This window comes from Hyposmocoma kahamanoa, unplaced genomic scaffold (genome assembly GCF_003589595.1).
Source record: "Hyposmocoma kahamanoa isolate Upper Pololo Valley unplaced genomic scaffold, ASM358959v1 87, whole genome shotgun sequence".
NCBI lineage: Eukaryota > Metazoa > Arthropoda > Insecta > Lepidoptera > Cosmopterigidae > Hyposmocoma > Hyposmocoma kahamanoa.
This window is the reverse complement of record NW_020654422.1, coordinates 16,168,901-16,187,601: the sequence shown is the minus strand read 5'-3', so window position 1 is coordinate 16,187,601 and position 18,701 is coordinate 16,168,901. Positions and strand designations below refer to the sequence as shown.

General features: G+C 35.2%; 3 protein-coding genes across 3 annotated transcripts in view; 1 reads left to right on the top strand and 2 right to left on the bottom strand.

Moving 5' to 3' along the window:
• The window catches only part of LOC113235168 (rab proteins geranylgeranyltransferase component A 1), a 20,294-nt gene extending 14,068 nt beyond the window's left edge, over positions 1 to 6,226 (bottom strand). Inside the window, exons 1-3 of the mRNA XM_026470778.1 lie at positions 6,123 to 6,226; positions 3,961 to 4,159; positions 3,574 to 3,700 (exon numbers count right to left, since the gene is read on the bottom strand). Of these exons, the coding sequence (XP_026326563.1) occupies positions 3,574 to 3,700; positions 3,961 to 4,159; positions 6,123 to 6,171 (375 nt within the window). The 5' untranslated portion in view covers positions 6,172 to 6,226. The remainder of the gene's footprint in view (positions 1 to 3,573; positions 3,701 to 3,960; positions 4,160 to 6,122) is intronic.
• Positions 6,227 to 7,645: 1,419 nt separating this feature from the next.
• LOC113235195 lies at positions 7,646 to 13,285 on the bottom strand. Its single transcript, XM_026470813.1, has 2 exons — positions 13,172 to 13,285; positions 7,646 to 9,827 (listed from the first exon to the last, which is right to left on the bottom strand). Exon 2 carries the CDS (start codon positions 9,803 to 9,805, stop codon positions 8,924 to 8,926), a length of 882 nt encoding a protein of 293 aa, XP_026326598.1. The 5' UTR covers positions 9,806 to 9,827; positions 13,172 to 13,285; the 3' UTR covers positions 7,646 to 8,923.
• Positions 13,286 to 14,979: 1,694 nt separating this feature from the next.
• On the top strand, positions 14,980 to 18,681 carry LOC113235127 (histone PARylation factor 1). Its single transcript, XM_026470715.1, has 5 exons — positions 14,980 to 15,694; positions 16,335 to 16,483; positions 16,927 to 17,156; positions 17,410 to 17,663; positions 18,105 to 18,681. The coding sequence occupies exons 1-5, from the start codon at positions 15,098 to 15,100 to the stop codon at positions 18,165 to 18,167; spliced, it is 1,293 nt and encodes a 430-aa protein (XP_026326500.1). The 5' UTR covers positions 14,980 to 15,097; the 3' UTR covers positions 18,168 to 18,681.
• The last annotated feature ends 20 nt before the right edge of the window (positions 18,682 to 18,701 follow it).

Genomic DNA, 18,701 nt, shown 5'->3' with positions numbered 1-18,701 from the left:
TTAAAAGTACCTCTCGCAATGCGTCTGAGCTACAGCCCTCGATTATAAATGGTGGAGGCACGAACGCCGTTGGAAAATATTTTTATATGTTTTTACGAAGAAGAAATATAATGTAATTCAAGCCTGCAAAAGTTAGACGCAAGCTTACTAATGAAGAAAGGATTCCGATGAAGAAAAGTCCATCGTGGAAAAATGTTTATATGTTGTTACGACAAAGCCACCAGGAATGCGTAATAAAAGGTCGTAATTTATATTTATACTTATTTAATATTAATTTTTATTTGGTGCCAGTAAAAAGTGCGAGGAGAAAATATGTATGATAATATGTCGGCGCAAAAGTTTAATGGATTCAACGACGTAGATGAGTTTTTGAACCAATTTGAGACCATTAGTATATTAAATAATTGGTCTGATGTGCAGAAGAAATACGTGTTTGCATTGTATTTGGAGGGGCCAGCTCTGCAATGGTACAAAACGTATTCTTCTTCATTTCCGACTTACATTTTATACTTACTTTCGGCGAAGCATATTTATAATTATTTTTATTTAAATCACATTGTTGACGCAATTGACACGTCTTATCACTCACGTCAACATTACTCGTCATTTCTGGCAAAACCGAGAAGCTATCTAAACTTTTTGATATCGGTTTCAAAGGAGACTTTTCTTTCTTTGGTCCAATATCTGTCATGGGCTTAGAAAAAGAAATTTTATTGTCAACTTCCACTTTTGACAACTCGTAATCACACTTTTCCAAAACATCTCGACCCAGAACCAAATATTTTTCAAGATCGTCTACAACCAGCAACTTCGAAGGATATTCCCTTCCATTAATCATTAACGACACTTTGGTGGACGACTGCACATTTATTGGCGTTGCACCCACTGTGCGTAATGGAAAATTTGGAGTATCATCGATACGCAATTGCAACCTTTCCGCAAAATACCGAGAAATAACTGAAATTGAAGCATTAGTATCCACCAACGCCTCGCAACATACATCATTAATAAAAACAGATATAAAAGGTGCCCTATCTACGCTAAGGGCACCTTTTATATCTGTTTTTACAAGTAGATGACGTATTTAATCACAGTTATAGTGTGAGTCGAGAAGATATTGTATTGCCAGTAAATTGTCAAATAGAGCATTCTCACTGTTGGCAAACACAGGATGTCTCTGCACCGATAATTAGACCCGAGTCTAAGCAGTCGGAAGATTTAGTGCCACAGGCACCAGTTGTGCAGCAGGATACGCCAAGTCAAGGGTATTCACGAGCACATAGTAGTGGATCTTCGTCGGGATCTCCTCAACGTGATTGTCAGAAAAGCGCAACTGAACATGTAGAAAATTTGTCTACATTTGATAGTTCTAGCGTAGATAGGGCACCTTTTATATCTGTTTTTATTAATGATGTATGTTGCGAGGCGTTGGTGGATACTAATGCTTCAGTTTCAGTAATTTCTCGGTATTTTGCGGAAAGGTTGCAATTGCGTATCGATGATAATCCAAGTTTTCCATTACGTACAGTGGGTGCAACGCCAATAAATGTGCAGTCGTCCACCAAGGTGTCGTTGATGATTAATGGGAAGGATTATCCTTCGAAGTTGCTGGTTGTAGACGATCTTGAAAAATATTTGGTTCTGGGTCGAGATGTTTTGGAAAAGTGTAATTACGAGTTGTCAAAAGTGGAAGTTGACAATAAAATTTCTTTTTCTAAGTCCATGATAGATATTGGACCAAAGAAAGAAAAGTCTCCTTTGAAAACCATATCAAAAAGTTTAGATAGCTTCTCGGTTTTGCCAGAGATGATAAGTAATGTTGACGTGAGTGATAAGACGTGTCAATTGCGTCAAAAACGGGATTTAGATATAAATAATTATAATTATGATTTGCCGAAAATATATATAAAATACAATTCGAAAAGCGACATTTCTAATCGTGTTCGCGTAAGTAATGTGGCGAATCTGCGAAGTGACTACGTAAAACGAGCAGCTTCGATGAGTTCTCGTAAAGAATGTATAGATAGTTTACAATCGCATCGGAAGCGAATGTTTGACAAGAAAGACAGGATTGCTTTATCTAAGAGATATGATACGCGAAGGTTAGGGTAGTGAATTGGTTGAGTAGGATTAATTGTATTATGTGCAGATTAGGTATGAATAGGAAAAGGTTGTGTAGGCAGAATCTACTCCATGTGAATAGGATGAAAAAGTTCTATATGAGGGAATTTAATGTGTTTGTTTCTACTAGGTTAATTAATTTTTATATTTATTTTTCATGTGGAATGGTATCGACCTTATGAGAAATATTTGGAGAAAAATTAATATTTTCCTGTACATGCAGACTTGGAAGGAAGGGAGGAGAGGATACACCATCAAATAGATAACATTTACTTTTGTTTTTCTTATATATATTTTTTTAATTTGATAGATATATTGTCCTGTATGTGCGAATAGTTCCTGCTCATTCCTCCAGTTGATCAAGGACTGTCTGCATTCTGGGAAAATATATTTATTTAATTATTAGAAATTCTTCATGTGGTATACCCTCATACCATATGTATGTCTGAGGACATGTAGTTAGAATATGTTGTTGACGTTATACGTGGGTTGGTTCTTGTTGTTTAAGGATGATGAGTGAAGCTGATGGAACGTGATAGCTGCAAAATGAGGACTAAGGCAGCTGGGAGATCAATAGTGATGTAACCCAGTGATCGTCCGATGGATGTTCAAGCCTGTGTCGTCGTTGTGGCAGCATCCACGTTGGAGATAGCTTAGGCTGAGATAGTTAGGAACTTGTAGTGATGTTTAGAATTTTTATTAGGATCGTTCAGCCAGTTTAGGGTCGATGAAATAAAGTGTTAGGGTTTAGTCAGGTTCCCTAATTAGCTAGGATAGCTAACGAGTAATTGTATTTTTATTTGTTTGTTTAGGATGTGATCATGGTCTGTCTTTTTAGATAGGTTTTTGGCAGACCGAAGCCATAGCCTCCTCGGCGGTTACTTGTTGGTAAGTTGATAGCTTCCGAGCAGTGTGTGGCTAGCCTGTAGTAAAGGCTGATCACTATGTATGTTGCCTATCATAGGTAGACTACCAGCTAGGGATATTCACCCCTTCAGCTGTGAGGAAGAGGGATGTAGACTAGGCCGTACTCTATGAGTAGAATTGCTGGCTGAATGAGTTAGTTTGTATTTAGAATCCTTTGAAAAAGAATGTTAAGAAAATAGAAGATCTTGACATTAGTAGTAAGATTATTGATTTGTAACCCAAAACATGTAAATTGGTAAAATAAACCAAAGTTTTAAAATGATCCCGGTTTTATATTATTAAAAGTACCTCTCGCAATGCGTCTGAGCTACAGCCCTCGATTATAGTACAATGGATCCATAAATCAAAGAAGTGTAATGTGGATGGTGTTACTTCATACAAAGGAAGAAGTTAAAAAAAAATAGAATTCGAGACACGATCGTCAACAAATCCTGTTTACCAAAAACAAAATAATAGTAAATAGAGACAAGTTCAGGGGGCTAATGTGAATACAAAATACGAACTTGGCAGATTTGATTTTCTTACCTTAGGGGTCATGTCAATGTTGAACTTCCTGTATTCATTAGCAAAACTGACTTGAGTCCAGATTTTCACAGAAGGTTGAACCTCCGTCTTCGCCTCCTCACCTCCGCATTTTTCATCAGCGGCATCTCTGTGGAGAGTTATGGATATGCAGACCTTGTAGATATTGGAGTACTAACATTAAAAACCTCAATATAAAAGAAATTTTCAAGTTAGCAGCATACAATCAATTTATAAAATCTAAGCCAACACAACGCCAATGTCATTCATGAGATCAACATTCAAAAGATTAAATCAATGACTGTCTTGACAAGCTTAAAGCATTGTACTGATTTAATCTACTTACTATTTATGCTGTATTTAGTTGTTAAAAAATAAAACTATACATACTTTTCAATATACCACTGCTCTGCCAAGTTGTAAACCTGTACCTGTCTTTCAGGTTCTGCATTGACCTCCTTAATGAACTTTTGGAGTCCATCAAAGTTGTAGGATGCCCAGAGTCCACCATAGTGGTCACTGGAGTCCAGGTGTAGGACATTTTTTCCTATCCTGCTACATGCTGCAGCTACGATGGACTCCACCATGCCTATGGTCAGAATAAACAACAATAAAAAAGAATGTAGCATTGCTGAATGTCCAAGGGATGAATTCTTCAACATGAACCGTCCAAGATCGGTGGCAAGCCAAGCGGAGCTTGTCCACATGTCATAGAAGTATGAAATACCATACATAGTATAATTGTTTTATAAACAGCATTGTCGCATCAGGCCTCCATGGATGGCCAACGTCCAGCCTCCATGGATGACCAGACTGACAGGCCGCAAAGACAGACTTAGATGGCTGATAGGAATTTGAAATTAGACCGACTTTCTTTGGACAAAAGATGATGACCAACCTTCCTTTCTTTGACAAAACACAATGAGGGCATTCCTGACTAAACCTCCGACACGAGCAGACAACTTCTCCTGACTAAATTGTACAGACAGACCATAGAAGCACCTTTTGTGTTTCTTCTCTGTCTATATGACATTTTTCATACTTCTTTATAGACATAGCGGCCGCTGCTTGGTGTTTGTATAGCATTTGTGTTTATTTCTAATGAAGTTTTTATATCTAGTTTTTTTGGAGTTCACAGATGAATGATTTATTAACAAATTTGGTAATTTCCACTCTGATACCATTCTATCAAGCCGAAGTTAAAAAAAATAGAATTCGAGACACGATCGTCAACAAATCCTGTTTACCAAAAACAAAATAATAGTAAAAAGAGACAAGTTCGAGGGCTAATGTGAATACAAAATACGAACTTGGCCATGCCATTCTATCAAGCCTAAAATTAACAAAAGCTTATACCTATTTTTCACACCAAATGATAACCTTATATGAATATAGACCCATAACTAATATTTTCAAATTTAATAGACATAAAGTTAGAATTTGTGTTTATCTCTATCAATTGCTGAGTTATAAAAAATCAATTGTACTGTTTTTTTAAATTCAAGTTGTAAGATATAGCAAGCAAGGATTATTTTTATTTACTTCAGCAATTTAATTCAAATCGTCATAATAAATATAAAATCAAGAAAATATTGTACAGAGAGAAAGTATATTAAATATATAGTCACAAATTTTTTTAATAAAAAACATTATTATAAATATCATATAAAGTTATAAAATCTATCACTTAGAAAAAATTCCTTATATGCGGCTTGGTTCTAACCAATGTCTTCCAGCAAACCGTGTCAGACGCTATGCAAATCAAGCCACAGAATGAACTAGCAGACCGTACAAATTTTTCTATGTGCTTCAGTGTTCAATCTTTGTGTTAACAATAATAACAAAGTAGTGGAGTAATTTCACAAAAATAATTTAATATCATGGTGGTCTAATGTCAAATATTGTGACATTTAATAACTTAAAAATTACATATTATTATAAATTTTAAGACTTGTGGTTATTCAGTGATTATCATCACTAGTTACTAAGACCAGGCTGATTGTCTTATGTTATTATTATTTCTCTCTTTTTAAATACATAATTTAAATTGAATGAGTAGTAGACATGAATTATGCACTATTTATGCACACAACTAATCAGAGATTACCCAAGGTAGGTACTTCATGCATGACACAAGGCCGTCAATAGTCCGCAACAAAGTTCATTGACATCCAATAACTACAAAAAGCAGGACAATTAATTGAATCAACAACATCAAAATTCAGCGTAAGTAACAACGAAACTGTTGCGAGTTTTATAGATATAAAGAGCACAATGACTGCAATGTCGCTCTGCAAATATTTAATTAATGAGTAAACCGCGGAATGTGGGGTGATTCTTCGCACCTTTTACAAACTAATTTCAATAACATCACTTTCCTCTTCAATGTTCTTACCGGAAAACTATTTGAATACATCTTCCCACTACAAATTAAGATCATGATCCGACTTAAATTACACCGATGACCAGACAATGAAAAAAATAGATCGATAAGTAGGCTGCTCCTATCGCCATCACGACCGGTGTCGTTTTATTATAAATATATGACTTACCCGTCCCAACCACGATGACCTGGAAGTCAGTTGGTAAATCGTCATCCATTCTGCCTTTTTACTGCTTGCGTACAAAATTATAACACGAAATAAAATTATAAAATGTAATTTTTATCGACAATAGTCCCTAACTTTCTCTCGCAACTCAACTTGACATTTGAGACTTGACAGTTCAGTTGACATTGACGACCAAGCAGTTTTTTTTTTTCATGATTAGATACACACCCCAAGTACGCATGACTCAAGAAGGTGTTGTAGTACTTGGAATATAATTCGATCCGTATCGCGAATTTTAAGTAGGGCCCATCACGATCGCGACCTAGTCGAAATTATCTGAACAGGAAATGAGATGTGCTGTTATTACTGATAACTTGGCCGACTGAACAATACCCTATTATTTGATTTCTACTTTTGTCCATTAGAAATACTCTATATAAAAATAGTTTGTCTATAGTGGATTAAAACTTAAAAAGCGCGGTTTGACTGCCCACAATTTTCTTTACATCTGTTACTTATTTCTTTAACTCAAGACCTCGAATATAAAACAATTCCCAGTACTGTACAGGAGCTTTTAAAGCACACAAGTTTATATAATGAAATATTTGAATTTGTAAATAGCACCTTTAAAATAGTGTAAGTTGTTTATATTTAATTTCTTTTTTTAACTTTTATACTGTAGTACTTAGATTATTATTCTAAGCTGTAGTAGTTAGTTTTTTTTTATTACATTTGGCCAATGGCTTCTCAAGGCCTTAATAAATTAAGAAAAAATTAAATAGCGCGGGAACTAGCTACAAAATAGGAGTTTCAAAAATTAGTTCTAGCAGGTCGATAAATAAATACCTCGCCACTGCCTTAACGTTGGTGTTTTTGACCAATATTATCTGACTGTACTCTTCAAAACTGTTGATCAACATTATACGCATCCCCGAAACTGACGCTGACCAATCCTAGTGGCCGCTATTAAGGAAATATTACAAGTAAACATGTTTATAACAGCTTTACACCCTGTACGTGCCATTAACTGTAGATGGTAAAATGCTGACCCCACTTACCCCACGTAGTTCTTGAGCTCAGATTCCCAACCGAAGGTCTGTAGCATAATTTAAATTTTTAATTTTTTTAAATAGTGATAAAAAACATATGTACCTGAGAAACTGCCTCCGAGAACGTGAGAAACTGAATTAGCTTTGGCCAATTAGCCATTTGTGGACTGTGATCTAAAGTTATTGGTAGAGTAGGTTGGATTTTAACGAATCCATATTATTTTTATTTATACCTATTTCCAATTTAGGTCGTCTCTGCGATACAAACAAATCAGTGCAGTGGAACAGTCACCGCACAAATTGTAAGTACTCAAGATTCACTTTATTGATAATTAAACCGAACATAAGTTAGCATACGTTTTTGAAGCTACACAAAATTGCAGCTTGATTTTTATGATACTACGCTAATAAAACTAGCTGTTTTGGTATTTGTGAAACCCAAAAATGTGGTCATGAAAATGAAACTCCTCATGAGTTGTGTTTTTATATTTACAGCTTTTTACATACATCTCAACATTGTACAGACTACCGGGAGCTCTTTTTAATTCGAGCAACGAACATTACATGAACTAACACGTAAATCTAAATCTTACGTAATAAAAACGACTTTCGTGTAGTCAATCTACCTATGCCTGCAAGAGGCATGGTGGGCACACTAGAACCAATAAAATTCTGGCGTCCGCACCGTTTAATACGCTACACAAGAACAGTGGCAGTCCGCAGCTTCATTGGAAAGTGATTTGGTACGAGCATAATTATTTTAGGCCGCTTCCAGCGTTCATTTATTGTTCAAAGGACGTATTGGTCTCAAGTGCCCTTCAATAATTTCGAGGGTAATTTAAAATAAAAAACAAGTATGTCTACGCATATACAATTACACATTCTCAAATTGACTTTTCACTGAAGACTACCTTAACAAAGTTAGTATTCTACCTACCTATCTACATTTACAAATACCATGTGGAATCGGCAACTTTAAGACTTAACACCCTCACTTTCAGCAGGGTTGGAGTTAGTTAGCCCGGTAGTTTTGAATAACTTTGTAAATAGAGTTGGCGATTGTCAGAAGTTAAAAATTCTTCGAAAACTATTCAACTTGCCTATTCAAATTTAATAGTGCCTATAAAAGACTAATTCGGCAGATCTTTACTCTATCTAGTAAGTATGTACTTTTTTACAGAGAACACTAATTGGTGAATAAATATGTCAGCATAATGTAAGTAGCCCTATGAAAGAACGGGTCTGGTGTATTAGCAAAACAATTATTTTAAACATGTGAAGTATGAATCTGATAACAATCACTTAAGTAGGTATGTTACAAATACGGGTATAGAAAGATCAAATTCAATTGAGAACTTTCAATAACTTTACCGCGGTATGGTACATTAACATTGTGAAACATCAATTTATTAACAAAAACACTCTATTTACATATAATTTGAACATATTAAAATATCGACAATTTCATTCCTTTCCTTTTTTATATCCTAGATGAATTGGTCGATCATCAGGTAAAACTTACTAGAAGTGAAGTGAATGTACAGGAACTTTAAAAAGCGAATGAGTTATAATTGAGTCCGAATAATTTCTTGAATGGTAAAGATTTTAACTTAAATGATATGTAAAATTTATCAATTCAGTGTGTGATATGTAACAAATGCCAATTGAAAAAGTAATATAAGTAAAAGTTTGAAACAGTCGATATTTTAATGTGCTAATCAACATTGTGCAACAGCTGGCAAACCTTTTCAAATACTAGAACAACGTTTCACGGGAGTGAGATGCACGGTCCACTCGCAAAGGCAAAACCTCGGGGCGACTCGATAACTCCGTGCATTCACCGATACCCGCCGCTTCACACCCACCACTATCTGTCGAAAACTGTTCCACTTCATCGTCTGTGGAGTCATCATCATCTTCAGCAAATACTGAATCTGCACCAATGGATGCTAATTCACACTCAACTGCGTAGGACGGCCCTATGCTTCCTACAGACGCTAACGGCGCAAGACGCTCGCTCGGACAAGGAGATAAACGTCGCTCAGGCAATGCGCAAACCACAGATGATCCTCGACGCTCCAAATACGAACTTCCAGAACTAGAGCACGTTGCTGAGCTTAAACGACGGTCTCTAGGGCCACCAGAAGCTCGTCTTTCAGCAAAGCGCAAAGCTGAGCCAGGCAGCGATTCGCCACGGGGAGTAGATAGGCGACGCGGTGGAGTGAGCAAACTTCCATAACCTCCACCATATGACATGAAGCGTGCTGTTCGTGGCCACGGTGGCTCCTCTCCAATGGAAGGTCTGGATCTTGCACGCTCTGATAATGCTTCTTCTAAAGCTGCAGTTAGTTGTCGTTCTTCTTCAACCGCCTCTTCCTCAGCAACTACAGCTTCTGCCAATTCGACTATTTTGGGATCATTTAGAGCCTTGACTGACTTGCTTCGACTCTTATAAACAATCAGGAAAACCATTAGCGCAAAAAAGCCGCCGAGAGTAGCGGCTATGCGCACACCGGTCATGACGTCATAAGTAGCATAGAACTCAATGCGTACACGTTGACGATCGGCCTCTGAAACTTCGGTAATATTTCCAGCTGCACCCAACTCTCCTCCGCTCCAACCATCTTGCTGATCCATTGCACGATCACAGGTTCATCGCCTGAAACAAGTATTACAAAATAATAGGCACAGTAACTTATCAAAAGGGTTTTATGAGAGCTTTAGATAAAGGGCGAACTTTTATGATATAAGTATGGAACTTATATATTCATTTCTATTGTACGAACAACAGCGCATCAGACTACACATTTTTGTTCGAAAATCGCCTCCAGTGCAACGGAACAAGATACGTCAATGTGTAGCTTGATGTGCTGTTTAATGTTGCTGTACAATGTTGTGCGTCAACTTTACATTAAAAATATAATATTCGTTCAGTAGGCAGTCAACTGAAAGACTAACAATGTTGTCAGTAGGCGATTTCCGTTCACTAGCTGTAGTACTCGCCCGCCCGCACGGCGTATCTGGGCCAGAGTAAACACAATAATGAAGGTAATATTAATTCGAGAGTATAAAAACACTGAAACCAAAGTTAATCTTTCGTTACTGCATCAGTAAGTTAGAAGATCACTTAAAATGTTTATAATCGTAAACTAATGAGAAATGTTGAAATTTTATATTATGTTCTTAGATCATGAGCACCAACATTGACGTATCAAAATATCGAGTGTTAAAAAGAGAGAAAAAGAGCCGTTAATCACGAAATTATTTTTCACAGTTCATTTAAATTATTTCAAGGGCTTGCCAATACGATGTTTTATCGAGTAAAAGGAAATTGTTTTGACTCTCTTCGTGACTCTATTAAGTACAGCCATTAGCATCTTTAATCGCAACAGCGAACGCGGGTCATGGTCGAAGAGACTTTAGTGTAAATGCAAAAGTTTCTACTTTAATGTGTAACAGTAGATAAATATTCGTATATGTATATAATCTAAATTTCTCATTAACACTGGAGGAAAAATAATTGACTACGTGTTTACAATTTTATTGATCTTCTTGAAGGTTGATGCTGAGTTACGATTTCATTAACATCGTTCTGGATTTCGGATACTTACAATGTGGTGTAATTAACGGTCAAATTCCCGTTTACCACACAATGGAACTAAATATAGCATCACAGGTGAAACATTCGAACGTTTATGGTTAACTGTTCATATCATTACTTATGCTTGCACTACGTCGCGATCGACGCTTACAACTTGCAACCCAGCTTCCCGCAAACAAAGAAACTAGGTGACCATGATTGTTGTCTAGCATAGAACAAACAATTTAATACAAGGTACGACGGTAGTATGATAGAGTTTTTTTTTTGCGGTAATACATATACGTATGTAGGTACTGTAGATTTTAATTCTTGTTGAAGTGTATAGGTATTGTTTTACACGCAGTGAAATCGCAAAGTATTTTGTAAAAGTATACAATTTTTTGTCATCATTCCTTCTTATGTCACTCAATGCTTCCATACACTTGCATTGTAATAATTATAAATATTAGCATCGCATAAAACAACATACTAAATTTAAAATATATATATATTTACGCTAATATGGATCATCATCATCAACTTATTTCTATATCCCAAAGCTGGGCCTCTTTCAGGTGAGGGTTTAGGCCATAGTCCGCCATACTGGCCCAATGCGGGTTGAAGATTTCATACGTTTTCCGAGGGTTGTGAACCTTCTTCGACGTGCAGGGTTTCATCGCGATGTTTTCCTTCATCGAAAAGTTCATGGTGAATTTCAAATTAAATTTCTTCTTCATATAAATTATAAGAAACTCAGAGGTGCGAGCCCGGATTCGTACCCGCGGCCTCTGCTCGAGAGGCGGTACGTCCAACCTACTACTACGATTTAATATGGATATAAACTCAAAAAATTGGAAAACGAATTGCAGTTCAGAGACACTTTCAACATTATCTTCAGTGGAAATGTAACAATATTATAACAATGCGCCTGCTGCCTCCTGCCGAGCGCCGCATCGATCGATGCTCATTCTACCATTTATACGAAAATGTATCAATTCAGTTTAAAGTGCTTTTTATTTTGTTTTGCTTGTTTTTGTAACTGCGCCGCGCCGTGATGCCATGACTTGAGTATATAAATATTATGATGAAGATATTTTATGTTCCAATAGTTTTTTTTTAGATTTTCTGCACAAACAGACAAAGGAATTTTGTTTTCCAAATTTTAACTTCTTTCTTGTTCTAATACTTATAAGTTTAAACAACGCAAATAGAGGTTTGCAATCAATCTACTTAACTTTTCTCATATGCATGCTTATGCCCAAAAAAAATTTAACTGCATGTTTTCAATAATCTTATTTACACATAAAAATTAGACATACAAAATCAATTATCTTCACAACCAGTCAATTCAGAATTATTTTTACAATTTTACAGTCAATGTTTAAATTTTGTCTGTATTACAAGAAGTATTATATTCCTATTACAGTCCTACTAAAACATTAATAGGGATAATATTTACTCAAAAAGACCTATTATTATCATATAAAATTGTCATTAAAATTTTCATGTGATATATAAGTTCTGATATTGATTATACAAATAATAATAATGCATACAATACTACACTACAGGCCAGAAATAACATTTGGCACTTGGGTTTTGAGATTTTTACAATAACAAGCTGGTGAACATTTGGAAATAAATTTAAGATGAGCTGGTAAATTTTTAAAGAGAAAGAAAGTGAGAAGTAACTGCCTACTAATATGTGAGTAAAAAGGAGAAATCTAGCTATGTATTTTTCCATTAAAAACCATTTATTTCAACACACATTAATTACGTAATAAAGAAAATGAGACTATTTAAAAACATAAAAAACAAGATTTAAAAGACCTGGGGCCAGTCTCAGCATTCACTGAGCAGCAGAAGTCGCTCAGCACTGGTTTTCAGCCTGTCTTCGACCTTTGTGAACACATTTGTATTTTCAGCCTATTTCACTACTTAATACTAATCTACTACATAATCGTTCATAATGGTGCAAAATTAAATTTAAAATAAAAAAATAGAGATATAACCATTATATGCTCAATCATAAACAGCTAAATCTGAATAATTTCATAAATAAATAATTTCATTGGTACTAAATAAATTTTAGTGAATATTGTTAATAAATATTTTAGGTTTATTTTTGTTTTGGTAATTTATTTAACTTTTTTTACCAGATATTTATTTAACCAGATAATTTTATAAATTTCTTATTTTTATAGAAACTATCACTCACTTTCATTTTATTCACAAAAAAATATTTAATTGTTATTAAATTATTATACAAATACGTTAACACAAAATTACAATACATCTATAGTGTAACTATACCCAAAATGTGGTAAACACGTACCAAACCCAGCTACAAACCTAATTTTAGAATATAAGTAAATGTAAAATCACGTAGTAGTGAAGAACTGAAGAGTAATAGAGATATTTACCAGCTGCAGAGCATGATTCGTAGCCCGAAGAAATTGACGAATGGCGTGAGCGACGATGATTTATTATGCACATGTCCTTGGCAAAATGTAATAAAAATCCAGACACCCATTCATCGAAAACATCCACAACAATAACTTCTACATCGCGCAGATTTCAGAACAATTTGCTTGTAATTAATTGCACCAAAATGTCTACAAATTAAATTACACTTGCCATTTCCAATTTAAAAAAAACTCTATTTACCGATTGATCACATCGCACTTTTAATACAAAATATTTTTACTTATTGCTTAAATATAATGAAAAAATCGTTTTTGCAAGATAAAATTCACAAGCTTCTAGTGACAGTGACAAAATTTACGAATTCAGTGAAAATTCCATGAAAATTTGTGATTTTCGTTTAAAGTGCGTTCAAAATAAACTCAATTCCCTATGGTTTTAAAAATGACAATAACACACGCGATACGCGTATCCGAATTTATGAAAAGGCTAGCTCTTCGGGGAGGGTTTTTTTCATGTCATGAAAAAAATTCCATGTTTTAGAAATCATATTTTTCAGAAAATAAATATTTTCCCGGATATTTTTCCACATGTGACGTTGACATCTGTCAAAAGTTGAAGTTCCTGAACGAAAATGATGGAGCCAACAACAAAATATACTATGATGGTGGTGTGATAGTCGGAAGTTTTTTGTGTGAAATAATCATTGACTTACAAATAAAGAAATAATTTTAAATCTCATTTTATAATGGGTGACTTTTAAATAGAAGTTTATTTTATAATTTACGTTATGTAAAACTTCATAATATATTTCTAAACAAAGAACATAATATGAGCCTTTCAAACTATATTTTTCTGATTTTTCAAATCTCTAGGTTAAAAAATAAAAAATAATAGCAGTCGTCAACAGATTAGACGAGTTTTCGCCAATTTAGGCTACTTCGAGTGACCGTCAGGATGGCTGGTCACCTGTGGCGTCTGGCAGTGTATATTCAAGAATTGCTACCTGTTTGCTACCTTTTCTAAATAATTGCTACCTATGATATATTCTGAGAAATTTAAAAACATTTTTGACCAGCCAATCTGACGTCGCTGGTCATTGTCACCAAACACTACTTAAACCAGAAACATAAATATTAAACTCAATATTACCAATAGCAAAACCTTTGAATCCTCAGATAAATTAAACTAAAATAACTTGATCCACTTATGACAAATGACACACATATTGCGTTATGATGGTTACATACCCTCTCGGTTTTATACATTAGCAATCTCACCAGACTAGTTCATCTCGAAGTAATCGTTCAACGCCTGCCCTTTATATTATGGCAATAAAGCACTAAAAACTTTTACTTTTTTAGTTTAGTCAGACACTTTTTCGCAATATTTTCAATCGTTTATATTTTTTTATTAATGTAGATATGAAGCGTATACCTTTACTATACATACTTCTGGAAAAATCTGCTCTCTTCATACTAAACAAAGAGGCGACCAGCCATCCTGACGTCAGAATGGCTGGTCAACATTTTTTTTTATTTCTCAGAATATATCATAGGTAGCAATTCTTGAATATGCACTCAGTGCCAGGTGCCAGGGTGCCACAGGCGACCAGCCATCCTGACGGTCAGTACTTCGAGGGGTCGTGCGGCGACTCGGCAATATTTAGGCTATTTTTTAGAGATTTTATGGTTTGGGCGAATATCGGCTACTTAATATACATAAAATGGCGAATTAACGTCGCAAGTCTGTCAACACTGATTGTCACACGTCAACGTCATTTTATTAACTATTTTAGTTGATCACCACAAATTATAAAGATATAGTAGCACGTCTTGAATGGAATTCCCGCTCTAACTTTAAGAGTTGAAAAGTAAAGTGGACTGAAATATATCGATATAAAATTGCAATTTTTCTATTATAAAATGTCTGACGAATGGCAGACTTACCGAGATGATACTAGAACGCCTTGTAAGTACGGTAGAAATTGCTATCAGCGAAACCCACAACATCACTCAAGCTTTAAACATCCTCCGAAGAATTTAAAACGGAAAAATGAGAATTACAGGCCAAATAAAAAGAGGTATAAGCTTACTGCTTCACCTAGAAAAGATGTAAACGATACCAACAAGGATCTTGACCACAGAGATACCCAAGGTGACATAGGTAGTGTTGATCAAAAGACGAGGTCAAATGAAGATAATGCTTCCACATCTAAAACAGATCTCGACAAAGGCTCTTGTGACGATAACATTGTTATAAAGTTCCCAGAAATCCTATTATATCACGATAAAAGTGACCACAATCTTTTTAAGGAGTTGTTTTTAGTGGAAATGCCAGAGGACTTTTTTAAATTTTATAAGTGTCTAGAAGAATTAGAGTCATTTGAGAAAGTACTATCAAGCGTAAATTTAGAGCTCATTGGCCCATACGATTTGCTACTTGGAAAATTGCCCATATTAGACAATAAAGACTTGTACTTAGTGCACTGGAGATTTTTCTATGATCCTCCAGAGTTTCAAGTAAGTATAGTAAACAATGTTCTGATATGTTAGTAATTATAATTCCATGTCCTTTAATGGGATCCTTGATGGCTGTAAAGAGGAAACCTATAAGTTAAAGTGGTATTAACAAATTTTTGTGTACTGTAATAAATAATTACAATTATGAAAAAATAAATTTATTTTAGCGAGACAACTTATATCTGCAGGTGCAGTTTCTACAAAAACTATATGAACTCTTCAATACATTTAAATGGCATAGAACTTATTTATATAGTATATTAACTGCCTCTGTGGCTGAACAGTCACCATGCTGTTTATTTCTCTCGTGAGTTTGGGTGTAATTTGTGGTTGTCTATGTGGGAGTCCATGGCACCTGCGACACAGGGTTTCCCTAGTGCGGGGCTATGTTGAATGTGTGCGTGTGTGTTACCTTTCCCAATTTCTCAGTCTTTTTCTATCAACAAGTGAAACTGGACCAATACATCCTGTTATGTTATTTCTGCCAAAAACTCGCTCGCAATGGCTATTAATATCAATTGTGAGATCGTGATATCTATTAGTGGCAATTATTGGTGCAATTCGACAGCTGTGAATTCAAATCTTGTCTCACTGGAGACTCGCTTTAGACCATGTGATTACATTTATTACTTTATTATAGGCAATATTAAAAAAGAATGGCAAAAGTGAGTACCACATTGGTTACTTCCGGGATCATCCTGACAAGCCTCCACAGTTCCTTGCTAGCTGTGACAGCAGTAAAGACTGCTCCATCACACCTATGGCCAAGAATATCTTCGCAACCATTTAGTAAGTAAATACCTGAGAGTTAGACTATTAACTGCCTGAATATCACTAGCATCATGAATATTCATGAAGCAGTTCTTCCCAGTTAAAATATTGGCATTTCAGTGGAAACTGTTACAACAAAATGCCAGATTTATTGCGTAACATACATAAAAAAAGTCAAATTGAAAACCTCCTTTTTGAGTCGGTTAAAAAAGGGCATTATTTGCATTATTTTAATAATTGGCAATCTGTCTCACTACCGCTACACATGTCTCTCAACCCTGACATTGGCAAAATCGTCGCGCAAAACGACGGAGCCATAGACACAAAAGTTGAAGTTGAAGTTGAACAAATAATGCCCTAGCAAATAATTTTGTACAAACGTGAATGCAGTCATAAATGTACTGTGTCCTATACCATGTGTGTTTTTTATTTCAGTCGATTAATTAGTACATTCTTCCCAGCCTATATTTACAGAACGAGAAAAACACTTCTCCATTCATGTCAATAGCATGTCAGAAGCTTATGGACAAAGTAAAAAAATGGGCAGAGAACCATGGTTACCCCCTTGAAAAGTATGACATGAAGGAACGCCAAGCTAAAATTCAGACCAAAACCTTCCATGGAGCAGGGATAGTAGTGCCATACAACAAACGTACACAACTAGGGTACAGGAATTTAGTAGAAACCGATGGCAAGTGTAGATTATTCATTTAATTATCATCATCATCTTTATTCACTTAATTATAATACCAATTAATTAAAGAAAATTGTAATGCCCATTATTGCTGTGACAGAAAATAGGTGGAAACCTTAATATAATGTGTTTAACAATCTTGTATGGAACTGAGACTTACTATGTATTAAAGGCTTTTATTATTTGGTTATATTACTTGGTTGGGTGGTGTCTTATCAGAATAACATTTTTTATTTTCAATTATTTTCAGGAAACTTAAAGAAAATGTTTTCAAAATTGAAATCAGCAAAAACTCAAAAGGAGAAAGATGACGTATTATCAGATTTGCAGCCTGTGATTACATATGCAAATATTGCAGTAGATGAGTGTGATTTTGGGACAGGATTGGAGGCTGGTATAAACCTCTTTTGTTCAGGGATCCGAGAGCTGGAAGCCAGTGCTTTGAGTAGTCTGCAAGCTGCTTACTCTCTTTTAAAAAGGGATGAATTTGCCAAAATCTTGCAGGTGTGTAATCTCTATTTGTTTGAATAACTTTTATGCTTGAGTTTTTACAACATTCCCTTTGATCTTTTTAAGTCCCTTTTAAGTACTTTACCCTTGTAGTAACATTTCAGCACTATCTCGGAAATTAGTTTTCAGCTCCTTGTTAAGGTCTATCCACACATACCAGGGTCGGACATGCGAATCAGCTGCAGTGCTCGGGCCGACGCCGTGACGTGCGTAGATGCGCCGATATTTTCATTGCACGTTCTTTTTTTTTTCTTAAAACTGGACGGCAGACGGCCTATCCGCGATCCAGTCACGTCCCTGACGTGTGTGAACAGGAAGACCCTGACGGGACATGGACGTTCCGTGCACGGCCCCGATATGTGTAGATAGATCTTTAAGGTAAGCCTAACCACAACCTATTTTATGAATACATCATTATTGTAACTTTTGTTTCAGGCTCATTTAAAATACCGGCGTAAGGGCCCCAATTTGTCAGTATTAAGTATAAATGAAAAATAATTAATAATGTCTGTGACATGTTTTTTAACGATTTTGGATAATGTTAAATCATTTCATACAAAGGGTATATCAATATTAAGTAGAGCAACTCATTTTATGGCTGCAAGCTCTCTGGCATAATTTTGTTCTGCAAAACTTTACGTTACAGTTAAAACATTGCATTAAAATGCGAAATTTTTGAAATCCAAACTTACAAAACGCTGAAGGGATATAATTATAGTATTCGCCAAGTTTTTATGTGTGCGTGCACTTAGTACACATATCGCACTTGCAAATGCAGTAAAGGTTTAGTAGTAGTGGTAAAACAATCCAAAACGCGTCCTGGAATTTCTAAGAAAAGATAAAAGTTGCAGCCCCAAATTTGGTTGAGGACCTAATCAATCTGGGAAATTATTAACTTTACACTAAATTATTGTTTTATTACGTACGAAAGTAGTACCAAATAATCATATAGTAGCTTAAAGTATTGTTGAAAGAAACTATCATATGTGCAGTATTGTTTAAAGTCTTACAATTGTTTTTCATTGAAGCCCT